The following is a 24348-nucleotide window of genomic DNA, read 5'->3' as shown; positions in this document are numbered from 1 at the left end:
TAAAATAATACTGTATACAAGAGAAATTAGTTGAGTACTTTTGATGGAGGGATGAACCAACTAGAAAATTCTTAGTTCGTTATGAACAGGATCTTATCATTGGTAAACTTATTTTTCTAGTTGGTTCATCCCTCGAGTTCTCAACCAATTTATCTTGCATACAGTATTGTGTTGGATGATGAGTAATTACCACATGTCTGTTGCGGAACAGCAAGGGTAATAACAAATATGAAGTGTCCCTCGAACTACCTACGCAGAATCAATATGTGCCCATTTGATCTTGTATGGCGTTTTTAGAACATATCCTAGCGTTCACGCAACCTTTTGGTGTCTTGAACGCAGCCTCTGAGCTGGAATAATTTACCCAATACCGAGGTCACATTTCAACACAGTTGAACTTTTGGACTCGCATCACTGATCATAAACTGTCTGTACGCTTGAGTTGAGCAAAAGCTTTAGCCACCATGGCTGAGCCACCCGTTCTTATACGACAAGATGAGGTTGAAGGTTTGTTGCATTATAAAGATTTGATCCCGCGACTTGAAGTAGCACTGGGGAAGTTTTCCAAACTGGACAGCGCAGAAGTGATCCAGCCCGTTCGTACTACGGTCCCGTTACAAAAATACAATGGGTATGTTTATTCATTCCCCTATTTATCATTGGTCGGTAATTTAGTAACAATACTGTTCCAAAAATGTTCCGGACAGATTTCTGGGGCTGATGCCTGCGTATTTGGTGCATGAAGACATCCTGTGCACAAAATTGGTGTGCTTCTACAAGAGGGAGAGTGGGTCAACTCTGCCATCAACTCAAGCCACAGTGTTGCTGTTTGATCCTGAGTATGGGAATGTCAAAGCTGTGAGTATGCCTATGATCATTGAACAGTGGCCATTAGATGTTATTTATCATTTGTGATTAGCAATACAAGTAAAGTTAAATTCTTCAAGGATTTAGCACAGCTGGTTATAATAGAGGTCGAATCAGTAAAAACATCTGTCTCAGTGTGGTTGACATCTGCAGGTCATGGATGGGGAGGTCATCACAGCCAAAAGGACAGCAGCAGTGTCTGCTATTTCTGCCAAAGTAAGGCCCTCTCTTTGTGGCCTAGGCGGGCATGCATACCCTCTTTATTGGTGATTCCTCACTACCTGTCAATAACATTGTGCTTTTCTAACGTTGGAATGTTTGGAACCCCCCTTGGAATTGTCCAGCTGTTGATGCCAGCCAAGTCGGAGGTGTTGACCATACTGGGAGCTGGCCATCAGGCCCTCAGCCACTACAACGTCTTCACAGAAACCTTCTCCTTTAAAGAGGTACCAGAGTGATTCCGTGTTTCTGAATGAGTGATTAGAGAGATCCACTGGTGTGTTGTGGCTATATCCTCCAGACATAAGAATGGGTTCTGGTTAGAAATATCTTGTGGGTCATGAGAAAATATGAAAGACCATTGAGGGATCACGTCATTACAGGTCCGCGTGTGGAGCAGGAGGAAAGAGACGGCAGAGAGGTTTGCCCAGTCCACCCAGGGTCACGTTACAGTATGGGAGTCAGTGGAGGAGGCAGTGAACGGTGCAGACGTCATAGTCACTGTGACTGGGGCCAGTGAACCAGTGCTCTTTGGCCAGTGGGTCAAGCCAGGTGCCCATGTAGCAGGTGAGGAAACTCCTGACTGAAGATGATAGTGCCATGCCTTAAGACTTTGATGTGTGAAGATAACATACTGTATATTTATTTTTTTATTTAACATTTATTTAACCAGGAAAAGCCCATTGAGACCCAGAGTCTCTTTTTCAAGGGAGACCTGAACAAGGCGGCAGCAACAATCAATACATTACAGAATTAAAACATACAACAGAACATGATCCAGCCTAAAAAAAGCATTTACACTCCTCCGTAACAGTCTCCCATCATTATTTTAAATGAATTCAGTGGCACTAACATATCTAGATGAAGCATGGATTATAGACTATTCCATGCCTCTGGTGCACAAGAAGAGAAGGCAGTCTTGCCTAATACTGTGAATGTCCTGGGGACCTTAAGTAGCAACCACCTAGCAGACCGGGTATGGTAACAGCTAGTGGTGAAGGAGACCACACTACAGAGGTAAAGAGGGAGTTTACCCAAAAGGGCTTTGTAGGTGAACACATACAAATGTATCTTTCTGCACATATAAAGTAAAGTGTACCAACCTACCATTTGGTACAATGTGCAATGGTGGGTGAGTGACTTGGCATTTGTAATAAAGTGCAAGGATGCATGATAAACAGAGTCCAGTCTCTGTAAGACAGAGGAGGTTGCATACAGTGCCTTGCGAAAGTATTCGGCCCCCTTGAACTTTGCGACCTTTTGCCACATTTCAGGCTTCAAACATAAAGATATAAAACTGTATTTTTTTGTGAAGAATCAACAACAAGTGGGACACAATCATGAAGTGGAACGACATTTATTGGATATTTCAAACTTTTTTAACAAATCAAAAACTGAAAAATTGGGCGTGCAGAATTATTCAGCCCCTTTACTTTCAGTGCAGCAAACTCTCTCCAGAAGTTCAGTGAGGATCTCTGAATGATCCAATGTTGACCTAAATGACTAATGATGATAAATACAATCCACCTGTGTGTAATCAAGTCTCCGTATAAATGCACCTGCACTGTGATAGTCTCAGAGGTCCGTTAAAAGCGCAGAGAGCATCATGAAGAACAAGGAACACACCAGGCAGGTCCGAGATACTGTTGTGAAGAAGTTTAAAGCCGGATTTGGATACAAAAAGATTTCCCAAGCTTTAAACATCCCAAGGAGCACTGTGCAAGCGATAATATTGAAATGGAAGGAGTATCAGACCACTGCAAATCTACCAAGACCTGGCCGTCCCTCTAAACTTTCAGCTCATACAAGGAGAAGACTGATCAGAGATGCAGCCAAGAGGCCCATGATCACTCTGGATGAACTGCAGAGATCTACAGCTGAGGTGGGAGACTCTGTCCATAGGACAACAATCAATCGTATATTGCACAAATCTGGCCTTTATGGAAGAGTGGCAAGAAGAAAGCCATTTCTTAAAGATATCCATAAAAAGTGTCGTTTAAAGTTTGCCACAAGCCACCTGGGAGACACACCAAACATGTGGAAGAAGGTGCTCTGGTCAGATGAAACCAAAATTGAACTTTTTGGCAACAATGCAAAATGTTATGTTTGGCGTAAAAGCAACACAGCTCATCACCCTGAACACACCATCCCCACTGGCAAACATGGTGGTGGCAGCATCATGGTTTGGGCCTGCTTTTCTTCAGCAGGGACAGGGAAGATGGTTAAAATTGATGGGAAGATGGATGGAGCCAAATACAGGACCATTCTGGAAGAAAACCTGATGGAGTCTGCAAAAGACCTGAGACTGGGACGGAGATTTGTCTTCCAACAAGACAATGATCCAAAACATAAAGCAAAATCTACAATGGAGTGGTTCAAAAATAAACATATCCAGGTGTTAGAATGGCCAAGTCAAAGTCCAGACCTGAATCCAATCGAGAATCTGTGGAAAGAACTGAAAACTGCTGTTCACAAATGCTCTCCATCCAACCTCACTGAGCTCGAGCTGTTTTGCAGGGAGGAATGGGAAAAAAATTCCGTCTCTCGATGTGCGAAACTGATAGAGACATACCCCAAGCGACTTACAGCTGTAATCACAGCAAAAGGTGGCGCTACAAAGTATTAACTTAAGGGGGCTGAATAATTTTGCACGCCCAATTTTTCAGTTTTTGATTTGTTAAAAAAGTTTGAAATATCCAATAAATGTCGTTCCACTTCATGATTGTGTCCCACTTGTTGTTGATTCTTCACAAAAAAATACAGTTTTATATCTTTATGTTTGAAGCCTGAAATGTTGCAAAAGGTCACAAAGTTCAAGGGGGCCGAATACTTTCGCAAGGCACTGTACATATACAACAAGTCACCATAATCAATTACAGAGAGAAAAGTGGCCTGAACAAGCTTCTTTCTAGCCATAAGCGGGAAGCAAGCCTTATTACGAAAATAAAAACCCAATTTCAATATAAGCTTTGTCACAAGATTACCCACATGAACTTTGAAGGACAACTTGTCATCCAACTAAATACCATGGTATTTGTAGGATGACACCTTTTCAATGGATAAGCCACCAGATGTGACAATGCTAACGTTCTCTGGCAGAGTTCTAGCTCTGGTAAAGGTCATGAATTGAATTTTCTTTCAAGACCAGTTTGAGGCCATAAAGGCAGGCCTGCAGTGACTGAAAAGCAGTCTGGAGCTCTTCAACAGCCTTAACCAGAGAAGGAGCACATGAATATATGACTGTATCATCTGCATATAGATGTAACTTTGCTGGTTGCATCCCATTTCCCAAATCATTAATAAACATTGAGAACAACACAGGATATAAAATGGAACCCTGGGGCACACCTCTATTAATCTCAAGAATGCCAGACTTGTGATTGTCAGTTATACACGTTGTGTTCTGTCAGAAAGATAGTTCCTAAACCAATTTACTGCCCCTTCACTGAGACCAGTGTTTCTGAGTCTAGATAGCAACAATTCATGGTCAACTGAATCAAAGGCCTTTGATAAATCCACAAGCAGAGCAGCACAATGTTGCTTTTTATCAAGTGCATTTATTATGTAATTTGCCACAGCCATAGCTGCAGTTGTGGTGCTGTGCCCCGATCTAAAGCCAGACTGAACCCCGCTCAGTATGTTCTTTTCAATGAAGACGCTTTTTAACTGTGAGTTCACTAGGGATTCATAGACTTTGGCCATGATAGGGAGTTTGGAGATAGGACGATTGTTATTGGCATCTGAGGGATCTCCACTCTTTAGCAGTGGGGGACATAAGCTGCTTTCCAAATGCTGGTATGGAATTGGTCAAGACTCAAATTGAACATGTGAGCCACAGGTTCAGTAATAATACCAGCTACTATCTTTAAGAGGTAGGGGTCAAGGTTGTCTGAACCTGCAGACTTTTTAGTGTCTATTGCCTCTAGTGTTTTATAGACCTCAGTATAAGAAACAGGCTCAACGTTAAAATGGTTCACGTGAGGGCCTATATCATAGTTTACTGTAACAGAGCTTACATTGGAGGCATGGGCCCCACCATTATCAAAAACTGAACAAGCAGATATGAAGTGCTTGTTAAAAACCCCTACAATATCTTTCACTTCATCAGAATCCATCATTAAATGGTCAGGAAGGCCAGAGGATACATTAGAACCTGACACTGATTTGATTAGCTTCCAGAACTTGGTAGGGTTGATTAGCTTCCAGAACTTGGTAGGGTTGATTAGCTTCCAGAACTTGGTAGGGTTGTTTAGGTTTTCTGTGACTGCATTTAGATAATCTGATTTGGACTTCCTGATCAATCCTGTGCATTTGTTTCTTTGTGCTCTGAAGGAGGCCCAGTCAACAGGAGCATTTGTATGTCTAGCTTGAGCCCAAAATACATTTATCTTTCTAATTAATTCTGCCAAGTTATCTGAAAACCAGGGATTGTACCTTCCACTGATTCTACATTTCTTCACAGGGGCATGTTTATTGCAAATCGACACAAATTTCATATACAAATAGTCCCAGGCAGTGTCAACATCGGGAATCAGACTTACTCTGTCAATATTATGGTACAGATCATGTAAGAACGTTTGCTCATCAAACTGTCTAAAATGTCTTTTAAAAATATAACGGGGTTTGGCTTTGGTCATTTTTGTATTTCTAACACAAGCAATTGCACAGTGATCACAGACATTGCAGAATATCCCAGTTGATGTGTATTTGTGAGGGGTATTCGTTAGAATAATGTCCAATAGCATTGATTTGTTAGGTGCTCTGGGATTCGGTCTTGTCGGCGCATTAATTAGAGCGAGATTGTCATTTAAAAGAGTCCGATACAGATGTATGCACGCCCCAGTTCAAATCTCCTAAAATAATGAATTGAGTCATGTCGCTTGTGCAGGACATCAGAAAGACAGGACATCTCTCTTTGTTCTTAATGTAATGTATCATTGTTGTGTGTGTGTGCGCGCATCAGCTGTGGGAGCCTGCAGGCCAGACTGGAGGGAGCTGGATGATGTGTTGATGAGGCAGGCTAAGGTGTATGTAGACAGCAGAGAGGGAGCTGTAGCAGAGTCAGGAGACATCATCCTGTCTGGGGTAGGTTGTGAGACTATTGGTATTCTGTATATGGGTTTCTTCTGGCTGTGCCTACTGAATGCAATCTTGGTTTATGGAAGTTATACAAGTGGGTAATCCCAATTAAAGGATAAACATGTTTAACATGATTTGGTGTGCTAATGAATACTTAATCTCCAGGCCAAAGTGTTTGCAGAGCTTGGAGAGGTTCTCAATGGAACAAGGCCTGCCCTTAGAGAGAAGACCACTGTGTTCAAATCCCTTGGTAGATTGTCTTTATCCTCTATTCAAATCATGTAACATGTTCCTTCATTGTACTTTTCCCATAGTTTTATTGACCCTGTTTGTATACAACAGGAATGGGGATTCAAGATGCAGTCTCTGCCAAGCTTGTGTTTGAACAGTGGAAGAACAAACACTGAAGACCTGAGGATAATGGGATGGCCATGGATGTGATCACTTACATTCCCACCAGTTCTATATTAAAGGGAGTTGGTGGAAAGATAGTGGGAGTTACTGTGTTATTCCTACATCTGCACAACAGAAAGTAAAAAATGACAGGCAGAGATTAAATGAATTTATTGGCTTTAAAAATAAAAATAAATCAGCAGATTAAACTACTATTGTCAAAATAAAACCACATTTAGCCAAAGAAAAATCAGGTATAATTTCTTTCATTGTGCTGTTAACACTGGTAATAGCTCAGAACAGCCTCACTCAGTTCAAATTAGTATTAGTACTTTGAAAATTCACTGGTAGGTGAACTACTGTATATTTTAAATACAGCAATTAGAAGCTACAATAAGACAAAGACAACATGGTCAGTTACAACTTCTGAATTATTTTAAATTGCTCAGTTTTTAGTGATACAGTAATAGGTTAGCCTGGATGTAGTCCCTGTTCAGCTATTACATTCCTGCCACTGGCCAAATGAAAGGAGTGGCAAGGAGTGGAATGTTAGCTAGAAAGACTGGTACCCAGACTAGTAATAGGCAGCTCTGATGACAAAACAACACAGTAATGTTTACATAGCATCATGATGTTAGTGATGATAAAGCTTAATGTTAAAATGAGTTCACAACTATGTTGTTTCGAGTAGCAAACAAAGTCCAGATTCAACACACAAGAACTATACCTTCTGTAAAGGACTGGATAGATGGCATCTGCTGACAGAATACGTTCTTAAAGGGAATGAGGTTGAATTCTACCTTAACAAAGAAGGCCTATAACAAAAAGGTTGACACACGCAGGTGTTTGGAGTGTAAATCTGGCAGACTACACAGTACAGTTCCATTACTGACAATACTCGTACAATGGATGTATTTTGTGTTTATGTACAGAAAACACAGTTTGTGAAACCGTTGTTTAATCCAACAAGAGGGATCCATCTAAATTGGTCTGATAAAGAACCATTCTCCATCCACTTTCTAACAGGTTCTCCTATTCACCTGTTCAGGTGCATCTGTTATAGACACCTGTAGAATGTAAAATACTATTTTATCAGATCAAGGGGCAAGCACTGTAAGTTGATATTTAGATCTAATAAGCATTTAATCCACCTAAGTATAAAGTGATCGCTATTATCCATTATTGACAGTTATCTTGACGATGTATTTGATGGATAGATAAAATCTACCTGACGAGAAACAATTGATCTAAATTTACTTGATCTACATAGAGTATGATTATAGAACATAGAAGACACTACAACACTTTTTTTTGTTTTTTATGAGTTTACTTCAATTTCTCTTGAACCATTTAAAGGATATTTTAAGATTTTGCTAATTATGGTCGATATGGTACAAAAGAAAAAAACAAGAAGCAATCATTACATTTAGTGTACATGGAGCTACGAGAAAGTGATGACCGTTATATGCGGTAGGAATTTTGGCAACACCTCAATTCTACACAATTGAAGTCTGTAAACAAACAATATGGACTCAAGAAGAGTGGAAAGAGACAAATTGAAAAGAGCAATTAGTATCTTCCAAGAACATAAAAAAAAAAGTTATTATTTTTAGAAGGCAGCAGGAATTTCACAAAGCTCTAATTCTAGGATTTGTATAATAAAAATCATATTTAAGTACTATGTACTAATTACAATCCGAGAGAAAAAAAAAATGACATCTGTAGAATCTTCCCTCTTAAGACACTCCCCCACCCTCTTCTTCCTCCCCCCAACCAATAGGTGAGCTCAGACTGCAGTGTGACTTCCTACTTCCTGTCTGCGGCGTTTAGAGTAGTGAACACTTTCTCTTCCTCTTCTTGACGGGCGGGGGACACAAGACCGCCCGGATGGCTTCGTCAAACACTGTCTTAAGGCCACGCTGTGTCAAGGCTGAGCATTCCAGGTACTTTACTGCTCCTGTAGAGGGGAGAGAGGCCGGCATTCAACGTCACAGCAAACGGCGATTTCATTCATTCAAATCCTGAATTGAATAATAGCTAAGACTACCCCATCCGGTTGCAAATGACGCTATGGCGAAACGCCATTGACCTTGCTGTGCTGTCCAGTAAAAAGTTTGCTCTACGTCCGGGATACCGGGCCCTCAAGTATTACTAAGAAGTAAGCCTTGTCCGAGCCAGAACAGCTCATATCCGTTATTTGATATCTGTTGTTTTTGTAGCGTGATGCAGCTTGATGTACAAGTACACCCCCTGGACAGGACACTAAAGTACTATTAGTATACTAACCAATCTCTTTTGCCATGGCCAGACCCTGGGGGTAGGTAATGGGGGTGAGTTTCTTCTCCTTCAGCTTCTCGATGGTGTCCTTGTCATCTCTCAGATCCAGCTTGGTGCCCACCAGGATGATTGGGGTGTTGGGGCAGTGGTGTCTCACCTCTGGGTACCACTATGGAGGACAGGGCCAAGACAGTCAGGATAGGATCAGGATGTTACTGTAGACTAGACGCCTATCTATCAAGTACATCAGTTGTTTTGAGAATGTGGATAAAATCTACCCTGTCAAGCAATGACCATGTTGATAGCTTAATACAGCTCCAGGCATTTTATGCTTTTCTTAACATCTGAGATTTAATGCAATCTGACACACGTCAAATCAGTTTTCTTGATCTTCTGATCTTGTGTGAAGATAATGTTCTATACACTGATCTTTACAGGAAACCTACTGATCATAACAGTTTGTTGAGGGCTGATAGTTGTCACCCACTTCCCTTGAAAAACAGTTTGCCCTACAGCCAATTCTGTCGAATCAAAAGAATTTGCAAAAAACAATCAGATTGACAGAAATATGGCGGAGACGCAAAGAAAGTTCAAGGAGAGGGGCTACAAGAATGATCAGATCAAATTCAAAACATGACCTTTTTCAAGGTCAGTCTCGCAAAACGACGCATTCTTGTGTTCTAACTACCCGCTATTCAAAGTGCTCTGAACAAATTAAGGGATTGTTCACAAACATTGGCACATCCTAAAATGCGATGGTAGTCTCGGTAATGTGTTTTCGGACCTTCCCTTGGTCGTATTCTCGCGGGGCAGAAATCTCAGAGACCAATTGATACACTCTGATTTACCACCCCAAGATATTCCTGAACAATGTCTATTTGCACCCCTACTGGATGGAAATTACAAATGTAATGGCTGTGCTCAATGCAATGGCACTTATAAATGTAGATCCTTCAAACACCCACAAACAGAGAAATCGATCCCAATCAAAGGTGTTATTACGTGCTCCACTAAGGCAGTTATTTATCTTATAACTTGTCCTTGTGGTAAAAATGATGTAGGTAAAACAAAGCGCGAATTAAAAGTACGTATCTCAGAGCATTGTAGCACCATTAGGTGTAAAAACTTTACTTATCCAGTTGCGGCCCACTTCTTGGAGGCAGGCCACTCGATTTCGTCTCTGTGTTATATTGGCATCGAACATGTCACCCTCCCTAGGAGAGGGGGTGACCGTGATAATTTATTGTTAAAACGAGAGGCTGCCTCGATCTTTAATTTAAAAGACGCTTGCTCCCTTCGGTCTCAACGTAGACTTTGATCTGAAGCCATTCTTGTGATTATTGTGACTTTGCCATTGTAATTGTTTGTAAGCTTGTGTAGTCAAATTAATCTATGATCGTATGCTATCCATTTGTTGTTTGTATGCTGTTCTTTGCATGACATTTTAATATTTGATAATTAACCAATGATATTAGGCCACGCCTGGCCATGATTACAGACACCTGTGTCTTTTGACACTATATAAACGAGTCATCCCGCAGTGTTTGTGATTATACCCTGATGAAGAGAGCTTGGCTGTCGAAACGTTGGCAATTACATTTTTGCATCTGAGCTCCTAGAGTGTGCGGCTCTTTTATTTTCAAGATAACAGAAAAACTAAACAGAAACCAAGTGGAGACTATGACTCACCTTGGCACGGACGTTTTCAAAGGAGGCAGGACTCACGAGAGAGAAACAGATCAAAAACACATCCTGTTGGGGAGGAAACAACCAGCATTATTTATTTGGTCATACGAGTACAGCATTACAAGATCAAACATGAAAAATTGACACTTACAATTTATGGAGATTAATGTTTTGTAGCTATGAACGGTACAAAAAAAATAATACATGACACAGACAACAGAGTTCATGAACATCCTCAATTCACTGCGATACAACTTTACTGTTATCTAGGAGGACAAAGTTTCCCTGAACACTCAATTGCCGGGAGGAGTCAGAGCCCAGAATGTGGGGCAAACAGAGCACTCTTTCACTTCCTTAATGTCTGCTCCAGACATTGTTTTAGTACTGTGGAAAGCAGGCTGTACTCTCCTCCTCATACAGACCTCTGAGCCATAAGAAACGATCAATACGCCTTTCCCTAACGCCCTGATTATCTTGTTATATTATTTACAATGTTGTAGGGATTGATTCTTTATGCAGAGCTGACAGCAATTTTAAAACAACTTCCTCTGTGCTCACCTATTATGATAATCCATATGCGCGCCACTAGAAATCCCTGCATTAGCATGTTTCTGTTAGCCAATACATCCTGACAAAATACACCATATTACTGACCTGCTAATGTGCCTGGACCTTGTAGGCTAAACTGCAGAGAAAAGACCCATAACCGATCCAAATGATTGCCCAATAAGGCAGGCTTTTCGAGCTGCGTGCCCGGGGACTGGGAGCTCAGCCTCGGGACCGCACAGTGTAGGCCACCTATGATTTACATTTCTGATAACTATGTTTTTTTCTTTCACTGCGTAAATTGACTGGATATATTCACTGCAGTATGAAGCCTAACATTGAGCTGATGAATTAAGGGCTTCTAACTTAGGATATTAGTAAAGAAAATAGTCTATTGGAAGAGAGATGCACACTTGCTCACTGAATGTAGAATAAGCTACAGCATTAAGAACACACAGGGAGTGGGAAAGGAGAAGTCCATATTTTCCTTGTAGGCCCATCTTAACACCGATAGGCTACATCCTGCCAAAATACACCATACGAGTCGCCTGCTAATGTACCTTTCTAGCCATTCTAAATTGTTGAGAATGTACCCCAACTGATCCAAATGGTTGCATAATCAGGCCTAGGCTGTATGCAGTTATTTCGGCATGAAACAAAACAGGATGTTTGAACGTTTATTCAAACTAGCCTATATCACTGTAGTTTACAGCCTTATAGACAATTGTGTACTGACTTGGTAACAAAAATTAATTCCTCATTGCACTGTTGTAGCACAGGTAGAATAATTGTCTTGTCTAAAAATGTAGCCCTAATTAATAGTGGAGTTTTGCATTCGCGGGGAACCTGGAGGAGCCTGGAGGAACCCACAGATCTGACATTTCATAATCTGTTAACTTATTTTTCTTGCACTTTGACTGGTTATTATTTAGCCTACAGCCCTAATATTTAGCTAATATCTAGCTTCTTACTTCAGCTACACATCAGACATCACTAGCCTCTCTTTTCCAGCTGTTTAGGCTATAGGCTACGCAAGCCTCTCCACGATAGCCATTCCTCTGCTCGTAAAATCCCAGGAAAAAAAGCTATAGCTATAGCTATAGTTTATACTAGGCTTAACAGCCTATAACATTCAATTGCTGAACATACAACAGGCCTACAGTTGAGGTGAGAAAGCGCATTGGAGTGATCACATTCGGCCAGTTATGAGAACATTGTTACACTGACGCATGCAAATAGTTGCATAGGACAGACAGATGAGCACAGTGAAAAAGACAACCGAAAAGAATTGACAACCATTAGAAAATCATAAATCACTTGCAAACTACTTGAGGAACATGCCAATGACATACTATAAAAAATATGTAGGTTCAACAGCGTTTGTTGATGAATTGCTACATTTCAAATATGAGTTACTATATTATTTTTTATTAGGCCTACATGTACATTGAGGTATTATTTGCAGTTGTCACCATGACAATGAACACACCCTGAAATTACTGAATGGTCGAGTTACCATTTTTTAATAGGCAGCACGATGTGTTGATCAGTTGATTGACATCTGTAGGACTGTAGAACGATAAACCTTCCCCTACTGTGGATGCTCACCAAGGTTTTATAGTTATGTAGCCTATAGTTTATCGTTATTGGCTTTGTGGATGGCCCTTAACTCTGACACAACTAACGTTATCACAACAGTACAACTAGTAGGTCTAGCTAACGTTAGCGAACTTGAAGGAAATAAATACAAAATTAAACTTGTTTACTTTACTTTTATGCTCTATAAATTGACTCCAAATAATTTACCGCACCAAGTTTGCAACTGGCACACTGCAGTAAGGAAGTAAAGCGAAAGTCGAATCCTATCACTTCCGTTGTTTGGCTGTACCCATAGAAACGTCTGAAAATGTGTTTGATACTTTGAGACGCAGTAAAGTCGCTTGACTGTCTTCATTGCTGACACTAGTGACCTAGAGGACACAGTACATTTATCCTGTTGTTTTACCGTCTGTGGATAGGACAGTGGTCTGAGTCTGTCGTAGTCTTCCTGTCCTGCTGTATCCCATAGACCCAGATTCACTGGTTTCCCATCTACCATCACATTGGCAGAGTAGTTGTCAAAGCTAGAGAGAGATACACCACATTGACATCAATGGATGTGATCAGCACACCACCAAGAAATAAAGGCAACGAGTTAATTTCAATGATTCGACAGGCCAAATATAGAATTTCCTGATCATCAGGAGAAAAACCCCACATCTGACTATAAAATATAACAGTTCTGAATGTTAATGTTGACATTCTATGTTTCTCGTGTGGGGCACCTGCTACGATGAGGGAGTGGGGGGATAGAGTGAGTGTGTACTTACACTGTGGGGATGTATTCCCCGGGGAACGCGTTGGTGGTGTAGCTGATGAGCAGGCATGTTTTACCCACAGCTCTGGAGGAAAGAAGCATAAAGAGATGGAGGAATGAAGAGGAGAAATAAGCCGCCTGGCTTCAGTTTTGTTTTTGTCAATTTCAAAACTGAAAGGAGAACTTGAATGGGGTGTAACTGGCAAACTTAAGACAATGAGTTAAACTGAAAAATGTCTGCAGAATGACACATTTGAGTCCCAATCACAATGTCCTAAATAAGATTGGGTGGTGTAGCTCAATAAGAACATGCAGCAGACATTTAGGTTGGGTTGCACCATCATGGATACTCTTAAACTGGGTTAAATCATGGTTTATCTATAAATCTTGTTGCACCAAACTTGAAACCTAGTTTTAAATTACTCCCTGTTTCCCCACAATTTTGTGTTATCCAATTGGCTGTTACAGTCTTGTCTCGTCACTAAAACTCCCGTATGGACTCGGGATAGGCAAAGGCAGAGAGCCGCGCGTCCTCCGAAACAACCCAACAAAGCCGTACTGCTTCTTGACACAATGCCCACTTAACCCGGAAGTCAGCCGCACCTGTGTGTCGAGGGAAACAGTAACACCTGGCGACCGTGTCAGCGTGCCCGGCCAGCCACAGTAGCCGCTAGTGCGCGATGGGACAAGGACATCCCTGGTGGACAAACCCTCCCTAACCCGGACGACACTGGGCCAATTGTGCGCCGCCCCATGGGTCTCCGGGTCACGGCCGGCTGGCAAAAGAACATGGACTCGAACCCAGAATCTCTAATGGCACAGACAATGCAGTGCCTTAGACCACTGCAGTAATCTGACCAAATGGCGATCTGACCAAATGTACATAGATGTGAGTTAATAGATGTCATTCTCGTTGTAAGCAAGTCTAAAAATATGTTCTGTGTGCACTATTTGTATGCTGCCCATTCTTAAATTACTTTTGTCTTTCACTTTGTTTTGTTCACCAGCTTCAACCAGCTGAAAATACAGAATTTCTGGTTATGTAAAATATATATTCGCAGATGTTAATATGATACAATGATTCTCTACAATATACTTGCTTGTTTTGTCACAAACTGAAATTAGGCAAAGTTGCTAGCTATAAACCTAGATATACAAAATCTAAATTAGGTCTAATCTAAGATTCATTTAAACCATGTTTGGGCAAGCCACCCTAAAGGATTGCTAGCTTTTTAAACACAATTTAATAGCTAATGATAATATGGTGGGTGCGTATTGATACGGATGTGTGAATTGGAAATGTGTTTTTTTTTTGCATATCCCTGTCTGAGAAAATAGTGCATATAGCTGCGTAACCATAAACCGCAAACGAGAATGCTGAACAGTTAGCATTAGGTAGCAATTACGCTAGCTAAGCTCAATTACACCATGCCACAAGTTTACAGACAAATGTGTTGTTAGCAAGCTGGAAACAGTGACAACAGTTGTCACCAGTTAGCTAGCAAAGTACCAAGCAAACTAAGGGCTACTAGAAACAATTTTGATATTATAATTTATTTTCTACATCATAACTTATATTGTAAGACATTTTATAAACATAGCTAAATAGACAAATGTAGGTTAAACTTACCCGTCCCCCACTACAACACACTTGATGGCCTGCATCTGACGCCTCTCTCAGCTAGCTAGCTAGCTAGCTAAAATTTGAGCTTATCGGTTAGCTGGGAAACCGCTCGTTAGTTGCCCCAACCGGGAAAAACAAGGTTTGAAGCCTCGATTAGAGGGCCCAAGTTACGATAGTTTGGAAATTAGTATAATTCCTTCAAATCAGTGTCCTCAACAATAACTTGGTGGAATTCTAAACTTGTAAAACAAGCAGCCACCACCCCAAAAAATATCTGGTGCTAAACTTGAAAAAACGCCCTCAGACAACGGAAGCTGTAAACTCCCATTCCATGCAAGTCATTTCCGTTTACTGTATATTGGATAGAGGAATTTTCAAAGGGCTGTCAGGAGACGCCACCTAGCGGTAAGTTTAATATTTCTACAGCCACCTTTAGGTCCTTAACGTTAGAGGGCAGTATTTCCTCATCATTTAATATTGTAAAGATTTCAGGGAGGCAGGCATGAGCCGAGACAGTCAAGACAAGTCCAGATGCAATACCTTGGGTGTTATGATTACATCACTCTGGAACTTTGTCATAGTTGTCCTGTGTTTTATCCTAAGAAAAATGATGTGGTTATCCACATTTATATAGATGAAAAATGGCATCTTATCTAAATTAACAGATTAAAAGGGAGTTTATCCCCTGCTGATTGTGGATCCATGTTGTAAGACATCTGAGTAAGACAGTATAAAACCAGTTAAGCTGTAATTTTGAGTTCTCTCTCTCTCTCTCCCACCCCTGTCCCCCCCCCACCCCTCCCCCATTATCCCCTTCTCAACAAAACTATTAAAGTGGCTTGAGTTCATCTTTAATTAATCAGTGTCTTCATGGTAACTCAAACCCTGTCTCCCCATCCCCATGTACACTGAACAAAAAACAAAAATATAAAGGCAATAAGCAACAGTTTGAAAGATTTTACTGAGTTAACAGTCAATTTAAATAAATTCATTAGGCGACACATTCCCTTCGCATAGAATTGATCAGGCTGTTGATTGTGGCCTGTGTAATGTTGTCTCACTCCTCTTCAAGGGCTGTGCGAAGTTGCTGGATATTGATGGGAACTGGGACACGCTGTCGTACACATCAATCCAGAGCATCACAAACATGCTCAATGGGTCTCGTGAGTATGCAGAACTGTTGAGGTCCTGGGCTGGCGTGGTTGCACTTGGTCTGCAGTTCCAAATTCTCTAAAAGGAATGAAAATTAAATTCTCTGGAAACAGCTCTGGGGGGTATTCCTGCAGTCAGCATATGAATTGTGCACTCCTTCAAAACTTGAAACATCTGTGGTATTGTGCTGTGTGACAAAACTTCATATTATAGAGTGGCCTTTTACTGTCCCCGGCACAAGGTGTGCACCTTGTGTGTCTAATGATCATGCTGTTTAATCAGCTTTTTGATATGCCACACCTGTCAAGTGGATGTATTATCATGGAAAATGAGAAATACTCACTAACAGGGATTTATACAAATTTGTGCAAATAAATTGAGAGAAATAGGTTTTTTGTGTGTATGGAAAATCTATGGGAACATTAATTTCAGCTCACTTTACATGTTGTGTTTATATTTTTGTTCAATATATTTATACCCAGAGAGATCTTATTATATTACTAGAGGGGCTATGTCATGAACCCTCAAAGTTCCGTAATGAGGCCAAAATTACAGCAATCTTGGTCAGGGAGAAATTCAAAACCAGTCTAATTGGAATGAATGTCAGCAGCTTCATAGGTGATGCATTTCCTGCTTTTAATTATGTAGGAAAATAAAAGAAAGGCATGTGATGTATCAGAAATTGTGTAATGGAATTATAGGCAATCTAAAATACTGTCATATAATTATAAATAGAGTTTATACAGGCTTTATACATATTTTCTGCATAGCCTCTAAAATATACGTAAACAGACCATGAATGTCTCAGATGTTGTTTTCTTGGAAAGCTTTGAGTGTTATTATATGATACAATATCAGTACTTGTTGCATTTAAACCTTTATAAACTCAGTCTTCAACTGATTTGAGCCAGGCTATGGCTGTGGATTGACTGCATCGCTTGAATGGAATGTTGGCATATTGGCAGTTAATAAAAAAAATTAATGGAATTATTCCTCTAAAATTGTCTGGCTAGCTAAAACACATACAATGTAGATAAATTCTTCGCATTGATTGTTTTACACAATATCTTATCACAGCACTGGCAAAGCCATGGTTGACCAACTCCCTGACTAACATTGCTGACCTCTGGACCGTCATAAGAAGGTTCATGTCCATTTTATATTCTAATTCCTAATTCTATGTTTATACCCCTCATCAGAATCGTGTAGGAAGGATTATGTTATTGGAGGATTTTGAAGCGATTGACACATTAATAGGATAGACAACAGCATTAAATGGTGGTTTAAAGCAGAGGAAAGGGATTAATGCAGGATAAACATGCTTGTCACAGAGACTAGGGGCCAGCACTAGCACTAACACACATATGTGTCCCAATGGAAATGTGGAGCATTGGAGACATGTAAGATGCTCAAAGAGGAATTGTGTGGGGTGTGAACCTGCTTTCATCTGTGAAGAGCACAAGGCGCCAGTGGCGAATTTGCCAATCTTGGTGTTCTCTGGCAAATGCCAAACGTCCTGCACGGTGTTGGGCTGTAAGCACAACCCCCACCTGTGGACGTCGGGCCCTCATACCACCCTCATGGAGTCTGTTTCTGACCGTTTGAGCAGACACATGCACATTTGTGGCCCGCTGGAGGTCATTTTGCAGGGCTCTGGCAGTGCTCCTCCTGCTCCTCCTTTCACAAAGGCAGAGGTAGCGGTCCTGCTGCTGGGTTGTTGCCCTCCTACGGCCTCCTCCACGTCTCTTGATGTTTTGATGATGTCAATCAGTGTTGCTTCCTAAGTGGACAGTTTGATTTCACAGAAGTGTGATTGACTTGGAGTTACATTGTGTTGTTTAAGTGTTCCCTTTATTTTTTTGAGCAGTATATATATATATATATATATATATATATATATATATATATATATATATATATATATATATATATATATATATATATATATATATACACATACATGTAAATGTATGTGTATATTTATACTGTAAATTCACTCATACGCTACAGTTCTATGCCAAACTATCTATTTTGTATATAAAATATGTCAACTTTGTGTAAATTCCTCTGTCTGTTTCTGCGTCTATATGTCGTCTATTGCTAGCAGCACCATATCACCAAGTAAAATTCTGGGTATGTGTAAATGTACTTGGTGAATAAAGGTGATTCTGATCCTGATGCATAGGTAGGCTCCTCTGATAAAGCTATGGAAAGCTACTGAATGTAAAGCATGCAGATCAACAACACTACAGTATAGCCCAGAAGCAACTGTTCTGCTAGAGCTATAGAAAGTAGAGTAAACACACCATTTATGGTGTCTCCTTCTCATGGTATATAACACTAGCGTGGAAATGATAGAAGTTAATTCATGCAAATAGATCTTTCTCACTCTCCAAGCTCAGGATCTGAGTGTTTGTCACCTGGTCATTATGTTTCCCATTATGTTTTTGAATCATCTCTCAACTACCGTATTCAAAACGCAAAGTTCATTTGCATAACAGTCTGTGGGGAATCGTCATGTAAATGTGTGCACGATTGCAATAATTGGCACCATGCGAGAGCATGGATTGTTCCGGATGACATTTTAGAACGCTGGAAGAGTCAATGAGGGAGTTCGATCAATCTCGCCCGGGCAGCGGTATTGGCATGTTATGTGTCAGCTAAAAGTTGATTGCATTCGATTTGGAATTGGGTTGCCTCCCGGTCGTGAGCCAGGTGCTCCGTTCATAGCCCAAAACGAAGATGGCTTCAAAACAAAAGTGACGTAATTAAGCACGTGTAGTAATTAGTAGGATTCTGTGTTTTCCCATGCAAAAGTGATTGCTTTTAATAAAAACGCTTTATCTGCCTTCCCAATGAAAAATAGAATAGAAAATTCAAACATTTATTTTATGGAACAGATATGTTGTATGTTTCTGGTCAATGCACCATTGTTGACAAAATGACCTAGTGGCACAGATTTGCCTACTGTTCCATTTGAGAATGGTGCTCCTCCCTCCCTGCATTCGCCCGATGATCTTGCCCAGTGCCCTGCATAATCAAATCCGCCCACTGGAACTATCCAACCTTCTGATGGATACAGATTGTGGTAAAGATATTATTCCTTAGGAGAACTGAACCCTCTGCCATGGTGTTATTCAGTTCAAATCCAATAAAATGTTATTGGTCACATACACATAGTTAGCAGATGTTCAAATCAAATGTATTTATATATCCCTTCTTACATCAGCTGATATCTCAAAGTGCTGTACAGAAACCCAGCCTAAAACCCCAAACAGCAAGCAATGCAGGTGTAGAAGCATGGTGGCTAGGAAATGCCAAAACCTAGGAAGAAACCTAGAGAGTAACCAGGCTATGAGGGGTGGCCAGTCCTCTTCTGGCTGTGCCGGGTGGAGATTATAACAGAACATGGCCAAGATGTTCAAATGTTCATAAATGACCAGCATGGTCAAATAATAATAATCACAGTAGTTGTCGAGGGTGCAACAGCTCAGCACCTCAGCAGTAAATGTCAGTTGGCTTTTCATAGCCGATCATTAAGAGTATCTCTACCGCTCCTGCTGTCTCTAGAGAGTTGAAAACAGTAGGTCTGGGACAAGGTAGCACGTCCGGTGAACAGGTCAGTGTTCCATAGCCAGATATAACAGACTGACCCTAGTCCTTCACAGTTTTATTTGAGACGACTGTACAACCATCAAAATTAATTGTTAGATTCAACAGAAGATCTCTTTGTTTCTTGGGACCTAGAACAAGCATATCTGTTTTGTCCGAGTTTAAAAGTAGAAAGTTTGCAGCCATCCACTTCCTTATGTCTGAAACACAGGCTTCTAGCGAGGGCAATTTTGGGGCTTCACCATGTTTCATTGAAATGTACAAGAGGTAAAATATATAGTGAAAACAATAGTAGTCTTAAAACGGAACCTTGAGGAACACCGAAATTTACAGTTGATTTGTCAGAGGACAAAACATTCACAGAGACAAACTGATATCTTCCCGACAGATAAGATCTAAACCAGGCCAGAACTTGTCCGTGTAGACCAATTTGGGTTTCCAATCTTTCCAAAAGAATGTGGTGATCGATTGTATCAAAAGCAGCACTAAGGTCTAGGAGCACGAGGACAGATGCAGAGACTCGGTCTGACGCCATTAAAAGGTAATTTACCACCTTCACAAGTGCAGTCTCAGTGCTATGACAGGGTCTAAAACCAGACTGAAGCATTTCGTATACATTGTTTGTCTTCAGGAAGGCAGTGAGTTGCTGCGTAGCAGCTTTTTCTAAACATTTTGAGAGGAATGGAAGATTCGATATAGGCCGATAGTTTTTTTAAGAGTTTCTGGGTCAAGGTTTTTTTTTTTCAAGAGAGGCTTTATTACTGCCACTTTTAGTGAGTTTGGTACACATCCGGTGGATAGAGAGCCGTTTATTATGTTCAACATAGGAGGGCCAGGCACAGGAAGCAGCTCTTTCAGTAGTTTAGTTAGAATAGGGTCCAGTATGCAGCTTGAAGGTTTAGAGGCCATGATTATTTTCATCATTATGTTAAGAGAAATAGTACTAAAACACTTGAGTGTCTCTCTTGATCTTAGGTCCTGGCAGAGTTGTGCAGACTCAGGACAACTGAGCTTTGGAGAAATACGCAGATTTAAAGAGGAGTCTGTAATTTGCTTTCTAATGATCATGATCTTTTCCTCAAAGAAGTTCATGAATTTATGAAGTGAAAGCCATCCTCTCTTGGTGAATGCTGCTTTTTAGTTAGCTTTGCGACAGTGTCAAAAATAAATTTCCGATTGTTCTTATTTTCCTCAATTAAGGTGGAAAAATAGGATGATCGAGCAGCAGTGAGGGCTCTTCGATATTGCACGGTACTGTCTTTCCAAGCTAGTTGGAAGACTTCCAGTTTGGTGTGGCGACATTTCCGTTCCAATTTTCTGGAAGCTTGCTTCAGAGCTCGGGTATTTTCTGTATACCAGGGAGCTAGTTTCTTATGACAAATGTTTTTAGTTTTTAGGGGTGCAACTGCATCTAGGGTATTGCGCAAGGTTAAATTGAGTTCCTCAGTTAGGTGGTTAACTGATTTTTGTCCTCTGACGTCCTTGGGTAGGCAGAGGGAGTCTGGAAGGGCATCAAGGAATCTTTGGGTTGTCTGAGAATTTATAGCATGACTTTTGATGCTCCTTGGTTGGGGTCTGAGCAGATTATTTGTTGTGATTGCAAACGTAATAAAATGGTGGTCCGATAGTCCAGGATTATGAGGAAAAACATTAAGATCCACAACATTTATTCCATGGGACAAAACTAGGTCCAGAGTATGACTGACAGTGAGTAGGTCCAGAGACATGTTGGATAAAACCCACTGAGTCGATGATGGCTCCGAAAGCCTTTTGGAGTGTGTCTGTGGACTTTTCCATGTGAATATTAAAATCACCAAAAATGAGAATATTATCTGCTATGGCTACATGGTCCGATAGGAATTCAGGGAACTCAGTGAGGAACGCTGTATATGGCCCAGGAGACCTGTAAACAGTAGCTATAAAAAGTGATTGAGTAGGCTGCATAGATTTCATGACTAGAAGCTCAAAAGACAAAAACGCAGTCGTTTTTTTTGTAAATTGAAATTTGCTATTGTAAATGTTAGCAACACCTCCGCCTTTGCGGGATGCATGGGGGGGGGGGGGGGGGGGGGGGATATGGTCACTAGTGTAGCCAGGAGGTGAGGCCTCATTTAACATGGTAAATTCATCAGGCTTAAGCCATGTTTCAGTCAGGCCAATCACATCAAGATTATGATCAGTGATTAGTTCATTGACTATAACTGCCTTCGAAGTGAGGGATCTAACATTAAGTAGCCCTATTTTGAGATGTGAGGTATCACGATCTCTTTCAATAATGGCAGGAATGGGGGAGGTCTTTATTTTAGTGAGATTGCTAAAGCGAACACCGTCATGTTTAGTTTTGCCCAACCTAGATCGAGGCACAGACACAGTCTGAGTGGGGATAGCTGAGCTGACTACACTGACTGTGCTAGTGGCAGACTCCACTAAGCTGGCAGGCTGGCTAACAGCCTGCTGCCTGACCTGCACCCTATTTCATTGTGGAGCTAGAGCCCTGTCTATGTTGGTAGATAAGATGAGTGCACCCCTCCAGCTAGGATGGAGTCCGTCACTCCTCAACAGGCCAGGCTTGGTCCTGTTTGTGGGTGAGTCCCAGAAAGAGGGCCAATTATCTACAAATTCTATATTTTTGGAGGGGCAGAAAACAGTTTTCAACCAGCGATTGAGTTGTGTGACTGCTGTAGAGCTCATCACTCCCCCTAACGGGGAGGAGGCCAGAGACAATTACTCGATGCCGACACATCTTTCTAGCTGATTTATAGGCTGAAGCTATGTTGCGCTTGGTGACCTCTGACTGTTTCATCCTAACATCGTTGGTGCCGACGTGGATAACAATATCCCTATACTCTCTACACTCGCCAGTTTTAGCTTTAGCCAGCACCATCTTCAGATTAGCCTTTACGTCGGTAGCCCTGCCCCCTGGTAAACAGTGTATGATAGCTGGATAATTTGTTTTAAGTCTAATACTGCGGGTAATGGAGTCGCCAATGACTAGGGTATTCAATTTGTCAAGCTAATGGTGGGAGCCTTCGGCGTCTCAGACCCCGTAACGGGAGGAGTAGAACTAGAGAAGGCTCGGCCTTAGACTCCGACTCGCTGCTTAATGGGGAAAACCGGTTGAAAGTTTCTGTCGGCTGTATGAGCGACACCGGTTGAGCATTCCTACAGCATTTCCCTCCAGAAACCATGAGAAAGTTGTCTGGTTGCGGGGACCGTGGGAGGGGATTTATACTAACGTTACTATCTGTACTTACTGGTGGCACAGACGCTGTTTCATCCTTTCCTACACTGAAATTACCCATGCCTAACGATTGCGTCTGAAGCTGGGCTTGCAGCACAGCTATCCTCGCTGTGAGGCGATCGTTCTCCTGTATATTATGAGTACAGCGACTGCAATTAGAAGGCATCATGTTAATGTCACTACTTAGCTTCGGCTGGTGGAGGTCCTGACGAACCATATTCAGATAAAACGTCCGGAGTGAAAAAGTTGAATGAAAAAAAGTTGAGTGAGGGAAAAACTAGAAATATAAATGGTAATTAAAAAGTAAAAATCGTAAAGTTGTCAGGTAGCAATGTAATGTTATTGTGAGTGTAGCGAAATGCTTGTGCTTCTAGTTCCAACAGTGCAGCAATATCTAACAAGTGATCTAACAATTCCACAACAACTACCTAATACACACAAATCTAAGTAAAGGAATGGAATAAGAATATGTACATATATGGATGAGAAGTGACCAAGCAGAATAGGCAAGATGGTATAAAATACAGCATATACATATGAGATGAGTAATGTAAGATATGTAAAATTTATTAAAGTGGCATTGTTAAAGTGACTAGTAATCAATCCATTTATTAAAGTCGCCAATGATTTCAAGTCTGTATGAAGGCAGCAACCTCTCTATGTTAGTGATGACTGTTGAACAGTCTGATGGCCTTGAGATAGAGGCTATTTTTCAGTCTCTCTGTCCCAGCTTTGATGCACCTGTACTGACCTCACCTTCTGGATGGTAAAAGGGTGAACAGGCAGTGGCTCGGGTGGTTGTTGTATTTGATGATCTTTTTGGCCTTCCTGTGACATCGGGTGCTGTAGGTGTCCTGGAGGGCAGGTAGTTTGCCCCCGGTGATGCATTGTGCAGACCGCCCCACCCTCTGGAGAGCCCTGCTGTTATGGGCGGTGCGGTTGCCGTACCAGGTGGTGATGCAGACCGACAGGATGCTCTCAATTGTGCATATGTAAAAGTTTGTGAGGGTTTTAGGTGACAAACCAAATTTCTTGCGCCTTCTTCTTGGTTCTCCCCAGACCTGACTGCCCTTAACCAACACAAAAACATCCTATGGCGTTCTGCATTAGCATCGAACAGCCCCTGTGATATGTAGCTTTTCAGGGAAGCTAGAAACCATTATACACAGGCAGTTAGAAAAGCCAAGGCTAGCTTTTTCAAGCAGAAATTTGCTTCCTGCAACACTAACTCAAAAAAGTTCTGGGACACTGTAAATTCCATGGAGAATAAGAACACCTACTCGTGCTGCCCACTGC

At 41.2% G+C, this 24348-nt stretch overlaps 2 protein-coding genes across 2 annotated transcripts; one reads left to right on the top strand and one right to left on the bottom strand.

Annotated features, from left to right (window-relative positions):
- The first annotated feature begins 379 nt into the window (after window positions 1-379).
- crym (crystallin, mu) lies at window positions 380-6656 on the top strand. The gene is made up of 8 exons (XM_020460213.2): window positions 380-631; window positions 708-858; window positions 1021-1083; window positions 1212-1313; window positions 1470-1653; window positions 6050-6171; window positions 6331-6415; window positions 6508-6656. The coding sequence occupies exons 1-8, from the start codon at window positions 465-467 to the stop codon at window positions 6570-6572; spliced, it is 939 nt and encodes a 312-aa protein (XP_020315802.1). The 5' UTR covers window positions 380-464; the 3' UTR covers window positions 6573-6656.
- A 57-nt stretch (window positions 6657-6713) lies between these two features.
- Window positions 6714-15395, bottom strand: LOC109869907 (ras-related C3 botulinum toxin substrate 1). Its single transcript, XM_020460215.2, has 6 exons — window positions 15054-15395; window positions 13437-13508; window positions 13073-13190; window positions 10525-10587; window positions 8845-9004; window positions 6714-8515 (listed from the first exon to the last, which is right to left on the bottom strand). Exons 1-6 carry the CDS (start codon window positions 15086-15088, stop codon window positions 8385-8387), a joined length of 579 nt encoding a protein of 192 aa, XP_020315804.1. The 5' UTR covers window positions 15089-15395; the 3' UTR covers window positions 6714-8384.
- Between the last annotated feature and the right edge of the window lie 8953 nt (window positions 15396-24348).

This window comes from Oncorhynchus kisutch, linkage group LG25 (assembly GCF_002021735.2).
Source record: "Oncorhynchus kisutch isolate 150728-3 linkage group LG25, Okis_V2, whole genome shotgun sequence".
In the NCBI taxonomy this organism is placed as follows: domain Eukaryota; kingdom Metazoa; phylum Chordata; class Actinopteri; order Salmoniformes; family Salmonidae; genus Oncorhynchus; species Oncorhynchus kisutch.
This window is presented reverse-complemented; position numbering and strand designations above follow the sequence as displayed.